The following is an 18,904-nucleotide window of genomic DNA, read 5'->3' as shown; positions in this document are numbered from 1 at the left end:
CACACATGTGCACGCTACCTATCTAGATATCTCTTTAACAAAGAATAAATTGAGAACAAAGCAAATTTGATAATAAAAGTAAATTGGAAACTTTTTTTAAATTGAATTCTCTATCTGAATCATGAAAGAAGAAAATTGGGTATCAAATCCCTTTAAGAAGTTAAAAACGCTACAAATAGTCAGTCATTTTTCATTTGACTCATTTCCAGTTGTAAATCGCACTGACAGTTTTAAAGAAACACTTAAGAAGTCAGCAGTAGATAAAGACGCAATCACATCTGTATTTCACACTATTTATTTATGTCCTCCCACAGTGTCCTGCAATTCTATCAAAGCGTCCCTTCCTGGGGCTCTTCTCTATCCCATCTCCTGCTCCTCCCAGGACTCTATCTTATTGGGGGACACAGTTAGGTCTGAGCAACAGGCAGTGACAAGTCGCAGTGTCATGAAGAAAAAGACTGTGCTGGCCTTGTTTGGTGTGGTCCTGGGTTACCTGGTGACAGGGGCTGTAATCTTCCAGATGTTGGAGCAACCGTATGAGGCTGAACAGCAAGGCCAACTCACTAAGCATCGCAAGGCTTTCCTTGAGGAGTACACGTGCATTCCTGAAGAGAATTTGGACGTCTTTATACTGGTTAGTAAGATGATCTGCATGATTCAGGAAAGCTGGGGGTTAACTAATACTTTGTCAATTAAAAAGTCAATGTACTCAACATTTCCTACTATTGGCAGTGAGAGTCCACGAGAACATTCATAACCTATGGGAAAATACTCAACCCCAATCCCACTTCCCCTACCCTCTCAGTAATTCTTTGCCTCTTATCATAGGAGGTAGGCAGAGAGAGGTGCTCTGTAAGAAGAAGAAATTAAGTTTGATAAATTTGATATATTTACCTCAGTGGAGCATCTTTTGGGAGAAGGGTTTCATTTCATTTCCTTCTTGTCAGTGAGAGTCCACAACCCTGCCCTAAAGCGAAACGTGTAGTGGCTGCAGGTGTTGGCACCTCTGTACTCCTTGTATCTCTCTTCACTTCTTCCATATCCTCGTCTGGAACTACTGAGAGGGTAGGCAAAGTGGTGGGATATTTATTGCTTTGTTTGGGGGGCCTCTGCTACCTCCTCCTGGCCAGGTAGAGTATTTTTTCATAGGTTATGAATGTTCTCGTGGACTCTCACTGCCAAGAAGGAAATTAATTTATCAGATAAGCATAAACTTTAGTTTTTGTTTTATCTAATAGAGAGCATGTCATAATATGTTTTAGTGTTTGTTTTTTATAGCTCATGTTCCTGCACTAAATCAGCCAGTAAAGATAATGACAATAAGAAGATAACCATTACTGCGGTATTTGCTTCAGTTTAGATGTAAAGAACTTTTATCTAATATTCATTAAAAGAAAAAAAATGACTAGATTATGAGTGGTGCGCTTTGGAAGTAGCACGCATATTAAAGGTTGAAAGTAAACGCATTCGCTCAAGCACAATTGAATTTAACGCGCACTGGATAGAGCAACTTTAGAGCTCTGGATAACTGTTACCCTCAACAAAACAGTTGTACAAAACACATCAAAATTACATTTATCAGTACCGTTACAATCATATTAATGTCTAATAAACATTTTGTTAAAAAAAAACATTGCATAAAAAAGTTATAAGGGTTTAAAGATATGAGGTCTTTAAGGGCTTTAACATAGGGATACATATATGTTTATACGTGTGCACATATGCATTTATATATTTATATGTGTATACAGTATATGCATTTACAGACATATGTACACATATAAATGCATAAATAGATATGTATGCATACACAGTATATATATATATATATATATATATAAAACATGTTCTTCTATGTGAAGAACATTGGAATGTGAAATATTTCATGTCAGGTTAGCAGACTTGAAGAAATGCGATCGGGTTTGCGCTCGAGTAACGGTGTTAGCCTTTTTCCCTACTTTTCGCAAACTATTGAAGTCTATCAGAGAATAGGTTAATGCGGACGCGATATTCAAAGTACGATTTTTTGTGCACTCGTGCGAAAACGTTTTACTTTCTTTTTCTAATACAGGTGCTACCCGACACGCACAAAAAGCTTCCTTCTAGTGGAGCCGGAACAATAAATAGCGCTCGTAATCTAGCCCATACTGGGTTAAGTGAAGATGCAAAGGATCATTAAAGGGGTACTAAACTAAACCCAATTTTTTTCTGTCATGATTCAGATAGAGCATACAATTTTTTTTTTTAAACTTTTATTTAAATCCAGCATTATATTGAGAAAAAAAGAAATCAAATTACAAATTTTGCGCCACGCAGGGCCTGATGTTACATATTACAACTAATGTAGACAATACAAGAAAAATAAAAAAGTTGTCAGTATTTCACAGAATTATACCAAAACATAGATTCTAAAATAAATTATATTCTCTGCTGGAGTCTTTTCTTTCCTTTTTTATTCCATTCTCTCAACATTACAACAAATTAGACCTTTTACTATACAGTAATCTGAAAATTTTTAAGAAAAAATAACCGTACAGTAACAAAAAAAAACAAAACAAACAAACAAGAAAAAATAAAAATTAAAAAACAAAACACATACAAACAACAACAACAAACAAAAAAAAAAAAAAAAAAAGGGGGGAGAAGGAAGGAATCTTGACCCACCAGTTTGAGGCCTGAGCAGAGCGGATTACCAAACCCCCAGCAAAACTAGCTCTGAATTTCTGAAAGGGTAAATCATATATTCTATCTCATTTGGTGACAGCGTTTTAATAAGTACTGACCATTTTTTAAAGAAACCTTCGATATCTGTTTCCTTTTCCATATTGGTATCTTTTTGCTCTAGTATACACTGTTTTTTTAGACAGTTTTTAAGCTCATTTATACTAGGGTTCCTACTTCCTTTCCATTTCTTAAAAATCAAGTACCTTGCCGCTAAGATAATCATATTCACTATTTTATTATACATCCGCAGATTTTTAGTCGCGTCCCATAGAAAAATTACATCAGCCACTTTTAATTTTAAAGGGGAAATTTTTAATATTTAATTGATCCAGTATTCAATCTTAAGCCAAAAGCATTTGATTCTGGGACATTCCCAGATCATATGAATGAGATCTGCTGATAAAAATGAACATTTTGGACATTTACAGAAATTAATGTTCCCATATCTAGACCCCTTCTTCGGGGTATAGTAGGTCCTATATAATAACTTTATATGAGTCTCTCTCGGAGCATACAATTTTAAGCAACTTACTAATTTACTCCTATTATAATTTTTTCTTCGTTCTCTTGCTATCTTTATTTGAAAAAGCAGGAATGTTAGGTTAGAAGCCGGACCATTTTTGTTTTAGCACCTGGGTAGAGCTTGCTGATTGGTTTGCTACATTTAGCCACCAATAAGCAAGCGCTACCTAGGTGCTGAACTAAAAATGGGCCGGCTTCTAACCTAACATTCCTGCTTTTTCAAATAAAGATGGCATGAGAACGAAAAAAAATTGATAATAGAAATAAAGTAGAAAGTTACTTAAAATTGTATGTATCAATACTTTGGGATGTCTTCTAAAAAAAAATATTTACACTTCAAGGGATATTCAGGGATTCCTGACAGATATCAGGGTTCCAATGTAACTAGCGCTAATTTTGAAAAAAAGTGGTTTGGAAATAGCAAAGTGCTACTTGTATTTATGGCCCTATAACTTGCAAAAAAAGCAAAGAACATGTAAACATTGGGTATTTCTAAACTCAGGACAAAATTTAGAAACTATTTAGCATGGGTGTTTTTTGGTGATTGTAGATGTGTAACAGATTTTGGGAGTCAAAGTTTGAAAAAGTGTGTTTTTTTCCATTTTTTCCTCATATTTTATTATTTTTTTTTTAGTAAATTATAAGATATGATGAAAATAATGGTATGTTTAGAAAGTCCATTTAATGGCGAGAAAAACGGTATATAATATGTGTGGGTACAGTAAATGAGTAAGAGGAAAATTACAGCTAAACACAAACACTGTAGAAATGTAAAAATAGCCCTGGTCCCAAACGGACAGAAAATGGAAAATTGTCATTAAGTGGTTAACCCCTTAACGGCCAACGACGTATGGGGTACGTCCTGCAAAAAAATGCAGTTAACGACCAAGGACGTACCCCGTATGTCGTTGGTCTTTGAAAGCGGTGGAATCGATCCTGATCACTTCCAGCCGCTTTCCTGTTATTGCAGTGATGCCTCGATATTGAGTAGGCATCTGGAGGTAAGTTACCTTACTATTTAGTAGTCCGATGCAGAGAGAGCCACTCTGTGGCCCTCTCTGCATCGTGCATTGATGTCGGCAAGTGTTGGTGGGTGGGAGCATCAGTTGTGACGCCGGTGAGAAGCCCTTCAATGTCCCTCATGTCTGATCACCTCCCGATATTGTATCCTGTCGGTGGCGGAAGCGGCGAGGGGGGACGGGTGGTGGCGTGTGCACTCGCATGCGCATGCACGAGCGGCGATCAGCAAGTTTTTTCATAAAAAAAATTAATGTAACGATGGTGGAGCTCTCCTGGGGTTGGGAAAGAGATCTGGGAGGGGGAGGGAGGTAGAATATCGAGGGGGGGGGGGCAGCTACACTACAGAAAATATGTTTTATAAAAATAAGTAATTAAAATAGAGTTTTTAGGGGCAGACTAGGTACTGGCAGACAGCTGCCAGTACCCAAGATGGCGGCAAATAGCTAGAGGGGGAGGGTTAGAGAGCTATATGGGGGGGATCAGGGAGGTTGGGGGCTAAGAGGGGATCCAACACTGCAGAATCAATATAAAAAAATAAAATAAAAATAAATGCTTTTTATTCTAGTACTGGCAGACTTTCTGCCAGTACTTAAAATGGCGGTGACAATTGTAAGGTGGGGGGGGGAGAGCTATTTTAGAGGGGTCAGGCAGAGTTCAGGGGTTGGGATGTGTCAGGTGGGAGGCTGATCTCTACACTAAAGCTAAAATTAACCCTACAAGCTACCTAATTAACCCAGCCACTGCTGGGCACAATACAAGTGTGGTGTGCAGCAGCATGTAGCGGCCTTCTAATAACCAAAAAGCAACTACAAAGGCATATATGCCTGCTATTTCTGAACAAAGGGGATCCCAGATACGCCATAATTGCACAAGCTGTTTGTAAATAATTTCAGTGAGAAACCTAAAATTGTGAAACATTTTAGGTTTTTGTTTTTTATTTGATCGCATTTGGCGGTGAAATGGTGGCATGACATATACCAAAATGGGCCTAGATAAATACTTTAGGTTGTCTACTACACTACACTAAAGCTATAATTAACCCTACAAGCTCCCTACAAGCTCCCTAATTAACCCCTTCACTGCTGGGCATAATACACGTGTGGTGCGCAGCGGCATTTAGCGGCCTTCTAATTACCATAAAGCAATGCCAAAGCCATATATGTCTGCTATTTCTGAACAAAGAGGATCCAGAGAACCATTTACAACCACTTGTGCCATAATTGCACAAGCTGTTTGTAAATAATTTCAGTGAGAAACCTAAATATTGTGAAAAAATTTGTGAAAAAAGTGAACGATTTTTTTTTATTTGATCGCATTTGGCGGTGAAATGGTGGCATGAAATATACCAAAATGGGCCTAGATCAATACTTTGGGTTGTCTACTAAAAAAAAATATATACATGTCAAGGGATATTCAGGGATTTCTGACAGATATCAGTGTCCCAATGTAACTAGCGCTAATCTTGAAAAAAAAATGGTTTGGAAATAGCAAAGTGCTACTTGTATTTATTTCCCTATAAATTGCAAAAAAAGCAAAGAACATGTAAACATTGGGTATTTCTAAACTCAGGACAAAATTTAGAAACTATTTAGCATGTTTTTTTTTTTTTTGGTGGTTGTAGATGTGTAACAGATTTTGGGGGTCAAAGTTAGAAAAAGTGTGTGTTTTTCCATTTTTTCCTCATATTTTATAAAAAAAAATTATAGTAAATTATAAGATATGATGAAAATAATGGCGAGAAAAACGGTATATAATATCTGTGGGTACAGTAAATGAGTAAGAGGAAAATTACAGCTAAACACAAACACCGCAAAAATGTAAAAATAGCCCTGGTCCCAAACGGACAGAAAATGGAAAAGTGCTGTGGTCCTTAAGGGGTTAAAGGGACATGAAACTTAATTTTTTTTTCTTTCATGATTGAGACAGAATATGCAATTTTAAGCAAAGTTCTAATTTACTCCTATTATCTAATTTCCTTTGTTTCTCGTGATATCCTTTGCTGAAAAGCATATCTAGATAGGCTCAGTAGCTGCTGATTGGTGGCTGCACATAGATGTCTCATGTGATTGGCTATTTCTTCAAAAAAAGGATATATAAAGAATGAAGAAAATTAGATAATAGATGTAAATTGAAATCTTGCTTAAAATTGTATTCTCTACCCGAATCATGAAAGAACATTTTTGGGTTTAGTGTCCCTTTAAATACAGTAGAATTGCACAATAAAAAGACAATGCAATAGCACTTACTCTGAATTTCTAATTATCAGTAGATTTTTTTTCTGAGAAATTTAAAATTGCTTCCATTTCCCTGCCTACTATATCATGTGACAACCATAAGCCAGTCACAGACTCATATACGTACACACCATGAATCTTGCACATGCTCAGTAGGCGCTGTTGCCTCAGAAAGTGTGCATTTGAAAAGACTGCTAATGGAGATAATTGGGAAGCTGTTTAAAATGGCATCCTGTATCTGAATCATGTAAGTGTAATTTTGACTTGAATGACCCTTCCCCTGCACTGGCCTTTAGTAGAACGGTTAAATGATGTTCTGAATTTGCAGCAGGTAAAGGATGCACTCGGCTCCGGGGTTGACCCTGCTGGGAATTCCACAAATGAAACAACGCGCTGGGATATTGGAAGCTGCTTCTTCTTCGCGGGCACAGTTATCACCACCATCGGTAATGTCATGTGATCGTCAGCAAATGGAAAGATTTACATGCACATATATAGATTTATACACATATATACAGATTTACTTACATATATAGATTTATATACACATATATAGATTTACTTACATATATAGATTTACATACACATATATAGATTTATACACATATATACAGATTTACTTACATATATAGATTTACATACACATATATAGATTTATACACATATATACAGATTTACTTACATATATAGATTTATATACACATATACAGATTTACTTACATATATAGATTTACATACACATATATAGATTTATACACATATATACAGATTTACTTACATATATAGATTTATATACACATATATAGATTTATATACATATATACAGATTTACTTATATATATAGATTTACATACACATATATAGATTTATACACATATATACAGATTTACTTACATATATAGATTTATATACACATATATAGATTTATACACATATATACAGATTTACTTACATATATAGATTTATATACACATATATAGATTTATACACATATATAGATTTACATACACATATATAGATTTATACACATATATAGATTTACTTACATATATAGATTTATATACACATATATAGATTTACTTACATATATAGATTTACATACACATATATAGATTTATACACATATATACAGATTTACTTACATATATAGATTTATATACACATATACAGATTTACTTACATATATAGATTTATATACACATATACAGATTTACTTACATATATAGATTTATATACACATATATAGATTTATACACATATATAGATTTACATACACATATATAGATTTATACACATATATAGATTTACATGCACATATATAGATTTATATACACATATACAGATTTACTTACATATATAGATTTATATACACATATATAGATTTACTTACATATATACAGATTTATATACATATATATATAGATTTACATACACATATATAGATTTACATACATATATGGTATATAGATTTACATACACATATATAGATGTACTTAAACATATACATAGATTTAGTTACATATATATAGATTTACATACACATATATAGATTTACATACACATATATAGATTTATATACACATATATAGATTTACATACATATACGGTATACAGATTTATATACACATATATAGATTTACATTCACATATATAGATTTACATACACATAAAGTTTTAGGTACACATATATAGATTTATATACACATATATAAGATTAACATACACATATATAGAATTACATACACACATATATAAGATTAACATACACGTATATAAGATTTACATAGACATATATAAATTTATATACACATATATAGATTTACGTACACATATAAAAATGTATATACACATATATAGATTTACGTACACATATAAAAATTTACATACACATATATAAGATTTATATACAAATATATAGATCTACTTACATATATATATATATATATATATATATATATATATATATATATATATAAGATTTACATACACATATATAGATTTACTTACACATATATAATATTTACTTACACATATATTGATTTACTTACACATATATAGATTTATATACACATATATAGATTTATGTACACATATATAGATTTACATGCACATATTTAAGATTTTTATAAAGATATATGATTTATATACAGATATATAAGATTTAATTACACATATAGATTTACTTACACATATAGATTTACTTAAACATATATAAGATTTACTTACACGTATATAGATTAATATACACAACAATGTAAATGATAAAGTGAGATCAGTGCTAGAAGTTTAGCATTACAATTTGTTTTTCCCTTGAATTCAACTTTATTGCATGAAGGATATAAAATATATTATACAGCTATAGCACAAAAATGTAATAGCTTAATTTGCATTTCTAAAGTTAAAGGGGCACAAAATGCTGCTCCAGTGACCTCTCATTTCCTCATCTTAACCACTGTCTATAGTAACTTACCTCCAGATGCCCAGAACTTAAGTCCTGTAATGTATAAGGTAACTTACCTCCAGATGCCTAGAACCTAAGTCCTGTAATGTATAAGGTAACTTACCTTCAGCTGCCCAGAACTGAAGTCCTGTAATGTATATGGTAACTTACCTCCAGATGCCCAGAACTGAAGTCCTGTAATGTATAAGGTAACTTACCTCCAGATGCCCAGAACTGAAGTCCTGTAATGTATATGGTAACTTACCTCCAGATGCCCAGAACTAAAGTCCTGTAATGTATAAGGTAACTTACCTCCAGATGCCCAGAACTGAAGTCCTGTAATGTATAAGGTAACTTACCTCCAGATGCCCAGAACTTAAGTCCTGTAATGTATAAGGTAACTTACCTTCAGCTGCCCAGAACTGAAGTCCTGTAATGTATATGGTAACTTACCTCCAGATGCCCAGAACTGAAGTCCTGTAATGTATAAGGTAACTTACCTCCAGATGCCCAGAACTGAAGTCCTGTAATGTATATGGTAACTTACCTCCAGATGCCCAGAACTAAAGTCCTGTAATGTATAAGGTAACTTACCTCCAGATGCCCAGAACTGAAGTCCTGTAATGTATAAGGTAACTTACCTCCAGATGCCCAGAACTTAAGTCCTGTAATGTATAAGGTAACTTACCTTCAGCTGCCCAGAACTGAAGTCTTGTAATGTATATGGTAACTTACCTCCAGATGCCCAGAACTGAAGTCCTGTAATGTATAAGGTAACTTACCTCCAGATGCCCAGAACTTAAGTCCTGTAATGTATAAGGTAACTTACCATCAGCTGCCCAGAACTGAAGTCCTGTAATGTATATGGTAACTTACCTCCAGATGCCCAGAACTGAAGTCCTGTAATGTATATGGTAACTTACCTCCAGATGCCCAGAACTGAAGTCCTGTAATGTATAAGGTAACTTACCTCCAGATGCCCAGAACTGAAGTCCTGTAATGTATATGGTAACTTACCTCCAGATGCCCAGAACTGAAGTCCTGTAATGTACATGGTAACTTACCTCCAGATGCCCAGAACTGAAGTCCTGTAATGTATATGGTAACTTACCTCCAGATGCCCAGAACTGAAGTCCTGTAATGTATATGGTAACTTACCTCCAGATGCCCAGAACTGAAGTCCTGTAATGTACATGGTAACTTACCTTCAGATCCCCAGAACTGAAGTCCTGTAATGTATATGGTAACTTACCTCCAGATGCCCAGAACTGAAGTCCTGTAATGTATATGGTAACTTACCTCCAGATGCCCAGAACTGAAGTCCTGTAATGTATATGGTAACTTACCTCCAGATGCCCAGAACTGAAGTCCTGTAATGTATATGGTAACTTACCTCCAGATGCCCAGAACTGAAGTCCTGTAATGTATATGGTAACTTACCTCCAAATGCCCAGAACTGAAGTCCTGTAATATATATGGTAACTTACCTCCAGATGCCCAGAACTGAAGTCCTGTAATGTATATGGTAACTTACCTCCAGATGCCCAGAACTGAAGTCCTGTATTGTATAAGGTAACTTACCTCCAGATGCCCAGAACTTAAGTCCTGTAATGTATAAGGTAACTTACCTTCAGCTGCCCAGAACTGAAGTCCTGTAATGTATATGGTAACTTACCTCCAGATGCCCAGAACTGAAGTCCTGTAATGTATATGGTAACTTACCTCCAGATGCCCAGAACTGAAGTCCTGTAATGTATAAGGTAACGTACCTCCAGATGCCCAGAACTGAAGTCCTGTAATGTATATGGTAACTTACCTCCAGATGCCCAGAACTAAAGTCCTGTAATGTATAAGGTAACTTACCTCCAGATGCCCAGAACTTAAGTCCTGTAATGTATAAGGTAACTTACCTTCAGCTGCCCAGAACTGAAGTCCTGTAATGTATATGGTAACTTACCTCCAGATGCCCAGAACTGAAGTCCTGTAATGTATAAGGTAACTTACCTCCAGATGCCCAGAACTTATGTCCTGTAATGTACATGGTAACTTACCTCCAGATGCCCAGAACTGAAGTCCTGTAATGTATATGGTAACTTACCTACAGATGCCCAGAACTGAAGTCCTGTAATATATATGGTAACTTACCTCCAGATGCCCAGAACTGAAGTCCTGTAATGTATATGGTAACTTACCTCCAAATGCCCAGAACTGAAGTCCTGTAATATATATGGTAACTTACCTCCAGATGCCCAAAACTGAAGTCCTGTAATGTATAAGGTAACTTACCTTCAGCTGCCCAGAACTGAAGTCCTGTAATGTATAAGGTAACTTACCTCCAGATGCCCAGAACTGAAGTACTGTAATGTATATTGTAACTTACCTCCAAATGGCCATAACTAAAGTCCTATAATGTATATGGTAACTTACCTCCAGGTGCCCAGAACTGAAGTCCTGTAATGTATATGGTAACTTACCTCTATATGCCCAGAACTGAAGTCCTTTAATGTATATGGTAACTTACCTCCAGATGCCCAGAACTGAAGTCCTGTAATGTATATGGTAACTTGCCTCCAGATGCCCAGAACTGAAGTCCTGTAATGTATATGGTAACTTACCTCCAGATGCCCAGAACTGAAGTCCTGTAATGTATATGGTAACTTACCTCCAGATGCCCAGAACTGAATTCCCATAATGTATATGGTAACTTACCTCCAGATGCCCAGAACTGAAGTCCTGTAATGTATTTGTTAACTTATCTCCAGATGCCCAGAACTGAAGTCCTGTAATGTATATGGTAACTTACCTCCAAATGCCCAGAACTGAAGTCCTGTAATGTATATGGTAACTTACCTCCAGATGCCCAGAACTGAAGTCCTGTAATGTATATGGTAACTTACCTCCAGATGCCCAGAACTGAAGTCCTGTAATGTACATGGTAACTTACCTCCAGATGCCCAGAACTGAAGTCCTGTAATGTATATGGTAACTTACCTTCAGCTGCCCAGAACTGAAGTCCTGTAATGTATATGGTAACTTACCTCCAGATGCCCAGAACTGAAGTCCTGTAATGTATATGGTAACTTAACTCCAGATGCCCAGAACTGAAGTCCTGTAATGTATATGGTAACTTACCTCCAGATGCCCAGAACTGAAGTCCTGTAATGTATATGGTAACTTACCTCCAGATGCCCAGAGCTGAAGTCCTGTAATGTATAAGGTAACTTACCTCCAGCTGCCCAGAACTGAAGTCCTGTAATGTATATGGTAACTTACCTCCAGATGCCCAGAACTGAAGTCATGTAATGTATATGGTAACTTACCTCCAGATGCCCAGAACTGAAGTCCTTTAATGTATAAGGTAACTTACCTCCAGATGCCCAGAACTGAAGTCCTGTAATGTATAAGGTAACTTACCTCCAGATGCCCAGAACTTAAGTCCTGTAATGTATATGGTAACTTACCTCCAGATGCCCAGAACTGAAGTCATGTAATGTATATGGTAACTTACCTTCAGCTGCCCAGAACTGAAGTCCTGTAATGTATATGGTAACTTACCTCCAGCTGCCTGATACAATGCTTGTGCTTTTGAAAAACTCTTGTGTGTAATTCAGCAGTAAAAAAAACACTTAACAGCAGCGAACTGGTTAATGCTTTGTGGCTTTTTAACACCATCAAAGTAAATTCAGTCAAGTCTGTTATTTTAAATTGAAAATTGTCATTTCTGCAAGCAATGTCATTTGTTTTACAACTTAATTCCCTATTTTTTTTTCATCTTAAAGGAAAAATCTAATGTAATAATTTTCTAATTTGTTAGAGCTTATGTGTTTAACCCTTACTACAGGACACGGCTGCTACCTGCATATGCAACTCATGACTTGCACACAGGCTGTGTCTTGCTCAGGGTTGGAAAACCATTATGAGAATAACTAGGGGCAAAGTCACTTTAGATGCATCACTGATAATGTATGCTGTGTTAATTAGAGCAAGGCCCGGTATTATCACTAATTCATTATTTCAAATCACATTAAAAAATGCCCAAAGATGTTACTGTGAGCGCTAATTCCATACTTATAATGGGAGGAGCAAAGTTTTAAAATTGTTAGAAGTGTGAGTGAATAACAAATAACGTTTCCATAGAGGTTATGGGGGTAATTAGGAGGAAGTTCTTTTTGATTAGAGGGTTAAAGTGATGGTAAATCTAAGCATATAACAAATGATAGGATTTACCATCACTAAAAATAAACATTAGGTTCTCTCATTGTTTTGTCAAATATGATGTTAAACTTACCCTATCTATAAAGAAAGCATATCGCTAACACAGTACCTCCGGCCACCTACAGCACAGCGCTTTCTCCAATGATGTGATGCTTCCACCTCTAGCTGCGCTAGGATGTAAGTTGACACACACTGCTATTGGTTTAGAGGAGGAAACGTCACCTCATTGAAGAAAGTGTGTGACGTGGGTGGCCGGAGGTGCTGAGTTAGGGATCTGTAATCTGGGAACCCTATCCGCACGCACATTGATAAATATAAGCCATAGGGTTAAACACATAGTTATCATTGATCATTTGTAAATAAATAAATCATTTAAAAATGCAGTAATGCATGAGAGAATTTCATCATTACGTTAGAATTTCACTTTAAAAGTTCCTCAACTACTCTTTTGTTCTGCCTATATACGTTGATCTAATTGGACAAAATGTATTCTCTTCAACTATTTCCCCAGTTCTAACGTAATTTTAGACGGCAACCTCAGTGAACCTCACTCATCTCTGCTCTCTTTACTGAATTAGGTTCATGGAATAACATAGGAAGAGACTGTAGAGAATTTAGAGTGAATTCTGCTCCCTTAAATCCTCTCTCTCTTAACCCCTGTACATTCCTCCAGCCATCAATTCCTTTCTTCTTTTCATTGACTCCTTTCCTCTAATTGTTAATTCCTATTTTTCTCCTTTCTGTTTTCTTGCAGGATTTGGTAATAATTCCCCTAAGACGGACGGTGGACGCATCTTCTGTATTTTCTATGCCCTCGTAGGGATTCCCCTCTTTGGAATTCTTTTGGCTGGAGTCGGCGATCACTTGGGATCTGCTCTTCGTAAAGGAATTGGGAAAGTGGAGATGATATTCCTGGTGAGGTCACAAATTTCATAGCTACTTATTTTGTCCCAAAAAATCTTAGAATAGTGTACTGGCTTAGTGACACTTTAACCAGTATAGCATTAAATGGATGTTGAACTGCTGGACAGAATATCACTGTCACTACCCACCATGCTACTGTTTTCTACTGTGCTTGTAGCGGTCATCAGAGCTGTTCTCTTACATTAACCCTTTACAGGTGCCAGTTGGTGAAGCATTTTCATACTGGGCACTGCCATAATGGAGCTCACAAATCTGTAACTGTATCGTGCCTTCAGGTAAGCACACACAATACAGAGCAGGTTGTTACATTTTTGCAATTTTAATACACAGTTTAAAAGTTAATAATATGAAAAATATAGAGAAATAAATCCACTGTAGAACTATAAAGCTTCTACACTATATCATGTGCTCTAACCCTCTCTCTTTGCTTTACACTATATCATGTGCTCTAACCCGAAGAGCACAGTACAGCTATCAGAATGCTGCCATTATCACTGAATGCTGAATCACATAGTGTATGCTCCAAAATGGCGCCCAACATTGGCCAGCTGACCCATGTAAAAAGTTAAAAAGGAGAATAGCTTTAACAAAAGCTACAGGCTCAGTAAAACATTAGCATGGTGTGTAGTAACCATGTTCCCTGCAATTAAATGTCCCTTTAACACCATTTCCGCAGTTTAATATCCTTTTAACACCATTTCCCAGAATCCTTCTAATGTGGACCTCGTGTCCTGTTCCTATTTCTATTATTTTACCTCTCTCTTTGCTTTGCACAGCGCATGGGATTTGTAACACATCTTGCAGTTGTCATTGTTAAAGGCACATGCTACTGTTACAATAAAGCCTACTATTTTGTTAGGGAATTTTATTTTAAAACAAAACCTTTTTTCTTTTAATGTCTTTTTAGTTAATTTAAAAGGGTTAAATCAATGCCAGAACATGTGGTCCAAATCTTATAGTGAAGGGCAGTAGGTTTAGCTTAATTTGCAGAAGATTCTTCACAGAATTGGTGGGAGATTCATGGAATAAATTTCTATTTGAGGTGGTAAAGACCAACACTTGTTATTAATTAAAAAATGCCTGGGATAAGCATAAGGCTATCCTACATACTAACTAATGCCTGGGATAAGCATAAGGCTATCCTACATACTAACTAATGCCTGGGATAAGCATAAAGCTATCCTATATACTAATTAATGCTTGGGATAAGCATAAGGCTATCCTATATACTAATTAATGCTTGGGATAAGCATAAAGCTATCCTACATACTAATTAATGCCTTAGATAAGCATAAGGCTTAGGACAAAAAAAGAAAAACTGGCACTACACCATAGACTAGGTGAGACTGGAATATAGAATAAATTCCGGTGCTACCCCTTGTAATATAACTATAGGACTAAAAAGAATTAGGCAGCTAAGGGGTTACTATAGCACTCACTCTCACTCATATCGGTCAAAAGAATATAATAAAATACATACTTTATTATTTATGTTTAAAATCTGGGATACAAATCCCTAGGAACCTTTAATTTACCCACAACCATGTATTAAACTAAAATTAAAATATGGCCGCCAAACACTCTTCTGTTTCCTGGCCGAGAACTGGATACATCGGCTTCAGGTGGCTGGAGTGAGTGGTCGACCTATAGTCAAAAGTGCGGAACAAACGCGTTTCGGCTCTAATATCGCCTTTCTCAATGTTACACTTTCTTTAGAAAAATGAGTAAGCAGAGGCTTCGGAGTGCAGGACTTAAATATTCATAGAACAATTGCTCTCTACCAATCCGGTACACTTCCGGGACCTCCGCCTCCGCAACAACCAATCAGCTTGTTTTTCGGCACACGCCTATCGAAAGTAGTGTTGTGATTGGAGGAATATCGAGTGGTATTGAGCTTATCCATGAAATGCCTGCACTTTGAATTGAATAGTATAATGTAAGCTATTAGAAACATAAAGGATTCTACACTGATGTGATAACATATATTTAGGCTCAAATACTGTAAACGTAGTAAGTACAAATATCGTATGGAAAATATTTTTAGAAGACTTACACACGCTATAGTAAATATACAATTAGATTATTATGGAGCGCAAAATAACTATAAGGTGCTTTTTATGGTACTATAAGGTGCTGGTTTAGTGGTATATAGTTATGTCCTCATTATGTTTGTGTACGTAGTAATGATTCCAAATCCAAACTTGTACATATTTTCAATTTACAGAACAGGACTTTCCACCACTTTTTGCCATTAAATACAACATCAGGGAATAATTATCTACCTATCTACCTAAGGCAGTGATCAATCTCCCTGATGTCAAATCACGGGTACACGGTGGGCTATATATGTTAATTCAGTTCATGGATTATGTTTCAATGCTCACAAATTATTTAGATATACACCCAATAATTGTTAAATTCATTCATACCATTGGGTATAACCGAGTTCAGATTGAAAATCCATTTGGTTTCCATTTTTAACAATCTTTGCTCGGTGTCCCCACCTCTTATCCCAGGTTTAAGTTTTTCAAGCCCCCAACATTTCATTGCATTGGTGTTCCCCTTATGAGACATTAGGAAATGTTTGGCTACACTAGTGATTTGTTTCTTCTTTTCTATATCTTTCTGGGCTGTCCTGATATTGCTAAGATGTTCAGTCATACGTGTGCCCAGGCATCGTGTGGTCATGCCAACGTAGAGTAAATCACAGCTGCAGGATATGCAATAAATCACATTAGTGCTTTGACAATTAATATGTTCTTTTATTGCCCATTTTTTACCAAACCTATCCATTGTATATTCTTTTTTAACCATATGTTGGCACACTTTGCAGTGTCCACATGCGACTGAGCCTTTGTGTATAGGATCCCTTTTAGCATTCCTATCGTAATGACTAGTTACTAACTTGTCATTAAGGTTGCTAGCTCTCCTATAAGTCACCAGTGGTCTATCTGTTAACAATGGTTTCAATAATGTATCCTGGGTCAGAACATGCCAGTGTGTTTTCAGAATGTTGGTGATCTTATCACTCTGGGGTGAGTATGTCGTTATGAACCTGATAGGGTTATTACTTTCTCTTGATCTTGGAGTGAGTAACTCCTTTCTATCTTTCAGCAATGCATTATTATATGCCTTAGCTAGTATCTTTCTTGAATAGCCTCGTTCTAGTAATCTTTGTCTCAGATCCCTAGCTGATTCTTTATACTTCTCAATAGTGCTGCAGTTTCGTCTTAGGCGAATATATTCCCCCATTGGTAACCCTTTAATAGTATTGGGGTGGTGGTAGCTGCTTGCATGTAGGATATTGTTGGTAGATGTAGGTTTCCTATATGCATTTGTTGCAATGGAGTTATCGACCTTCTCAATATAGAGGTCTAAAAATTCAACCTTAGACTTTTCTACAGTAGATGTGAGATATAATCCAAAGGGATTATTGTTGAGGCTGCTGATGAATTCAGACAAAAGGTGTTCAGGTCCATCCCATACAAAGAATATATCATCTATATACCTGGACCAGTGGGATACATGTTGGGTAAGATGTTTAAGATCCTCGTGGAAAACCACGGTTTCCTCCCACCAGCCCAGGTATATATTCGCGTATGTAGGGTCACACGACGTGCCCATGGCCGTACCACATACTTGCAAGAAGAACTTGTCGTCAAAAACAAAAAAGTTATGTGTCAAAACAAATTCCAACAAATTGAGCAGAAACTCTTTCACCTCTTGACTTATATTGGTGTTTTTGGATAAGTAATAAGAAATCGCTCTACATCCCCACTGGGTCTTAATGCTTGTGTAGAGCGATTCTACATCACAAGTAACCAATAACGACGAATTCATATCAAGCTTCAGATCATTCACTTTATTTAATAGGTGCATGGTGTCCCTGGTATAAGATGGAAGAGATTCCACAATATATCTCAGCCTTGCATCTATATATTTACTTGCCTTCTCGGTCAAAGATCCAATCCCAGAGACTATAGGTCTCCCGGGTGGTTTTGACATGTTTTTATGGACCTTAGGCAATAAATAAAGTGTGGCTATTTTGGGTGATTTTACTTCAAGAAAGTTATACTCCTTTTGGTCAATTATGCCATTAGTGAAAGCTGATTTAATTAGTTTGTTGTAACTGTTCAAAAACATATCCATAGGGTTACACAATAGTGGTTTGTAATTTGTTGGATTGTTTAATTGGCGAAATGCCTCTTCACGATACATATTGTCAGGCCAGATAACTATGTTCCCACCCTTATCACTACATTTAATCTGAATATTCTTCATTTCAGATAATTGTTTCAACGCTACATTCTCTTCCTTACTCAGATTATAGTTAGATGTTCCAATATGACCTTGGATATCGAGGACATCCTGGCACACTAAGTTTAGGAAAGTTAATGCATTGAATGATGTGTTGTTAGGGGGAACAAATTTCGATTTTACTTTTAAAATCTGGCGCCAACTATTGTTATCTTCAGTTTCAACATTACTAATAGATTCCTCTAGTAGAGAAATTAGATCACTGATGGCCGCCTGATCAGAGGCATTTAGCTGGTCCTGATCAGGATTGCTGAAATATTTTTTCAAAAGGATTTTACGAATGAATAAATGTATATCTTTAATCGCCTCAAACTTATTGAATTGTGGTGTGGGTATGAATGATAGGCCTTTTTTCAGGACAGATATTTGGTCAGGTGTCAGAATTATATTGGAGAGATTAATAATGTTTAACTCAGTGGTGTTTACTTCTTGTGATGTAGGGATTTCTGTGTGAATCTCACTTGTCGCCTGGTTCTGGGTTTTGCTTTTGCGCCCCCTTCTGGTTCTC

General features: G+C 36.1%; 1 protein-coding gene across 1 annotated transcript in view; it reads left to right on the top strand.

The window, feature by feature from the left end:
• The first annotated feature begins 445 nt into the window (after positions 1–445).
• The window catches only part of KCNK4 (potassium two pore domain channel subfamily K member 4), a 62,500-nt gene continuing 44,041 nt past the window's right edge, over positions 446–18,904 (top strand). Inside the window, exons 1-3 of the mRNA XM_053720069.1 lie at positions 446–634; positions 6,829–6,946; positions 13,910–14,070. Coding sequence (XP_053576044.1) covers positions 446–634; positions 6,829–6,946; positions 13,910–14,070 — 468 coding nt within the window. The remainder of the gene's footprint in view (positions 635–6,828; positions 6,947–13,909; positions 14,071–18,904) is intronic.

Source organism: Bombina bombina, chromosome 7 (genome assembly GCF_027579735.1).
Source record: "Bombina bombina isolate aBomBom1 chromosome 7, aBomBom1.pri, whole genome shotgun sequence".
Classification (NCBI taxonomy): domain Eukaryota; kingdom Metazoa; phylum Chordata; class Amphibia; order Anura; family Bombinatoridae; genus Bombina; species Bombina bombina.
Note: the sequence above shows the minus strand (reverse complement) of the source record. Positions and strands in the feature narration are given on the sequence as shown.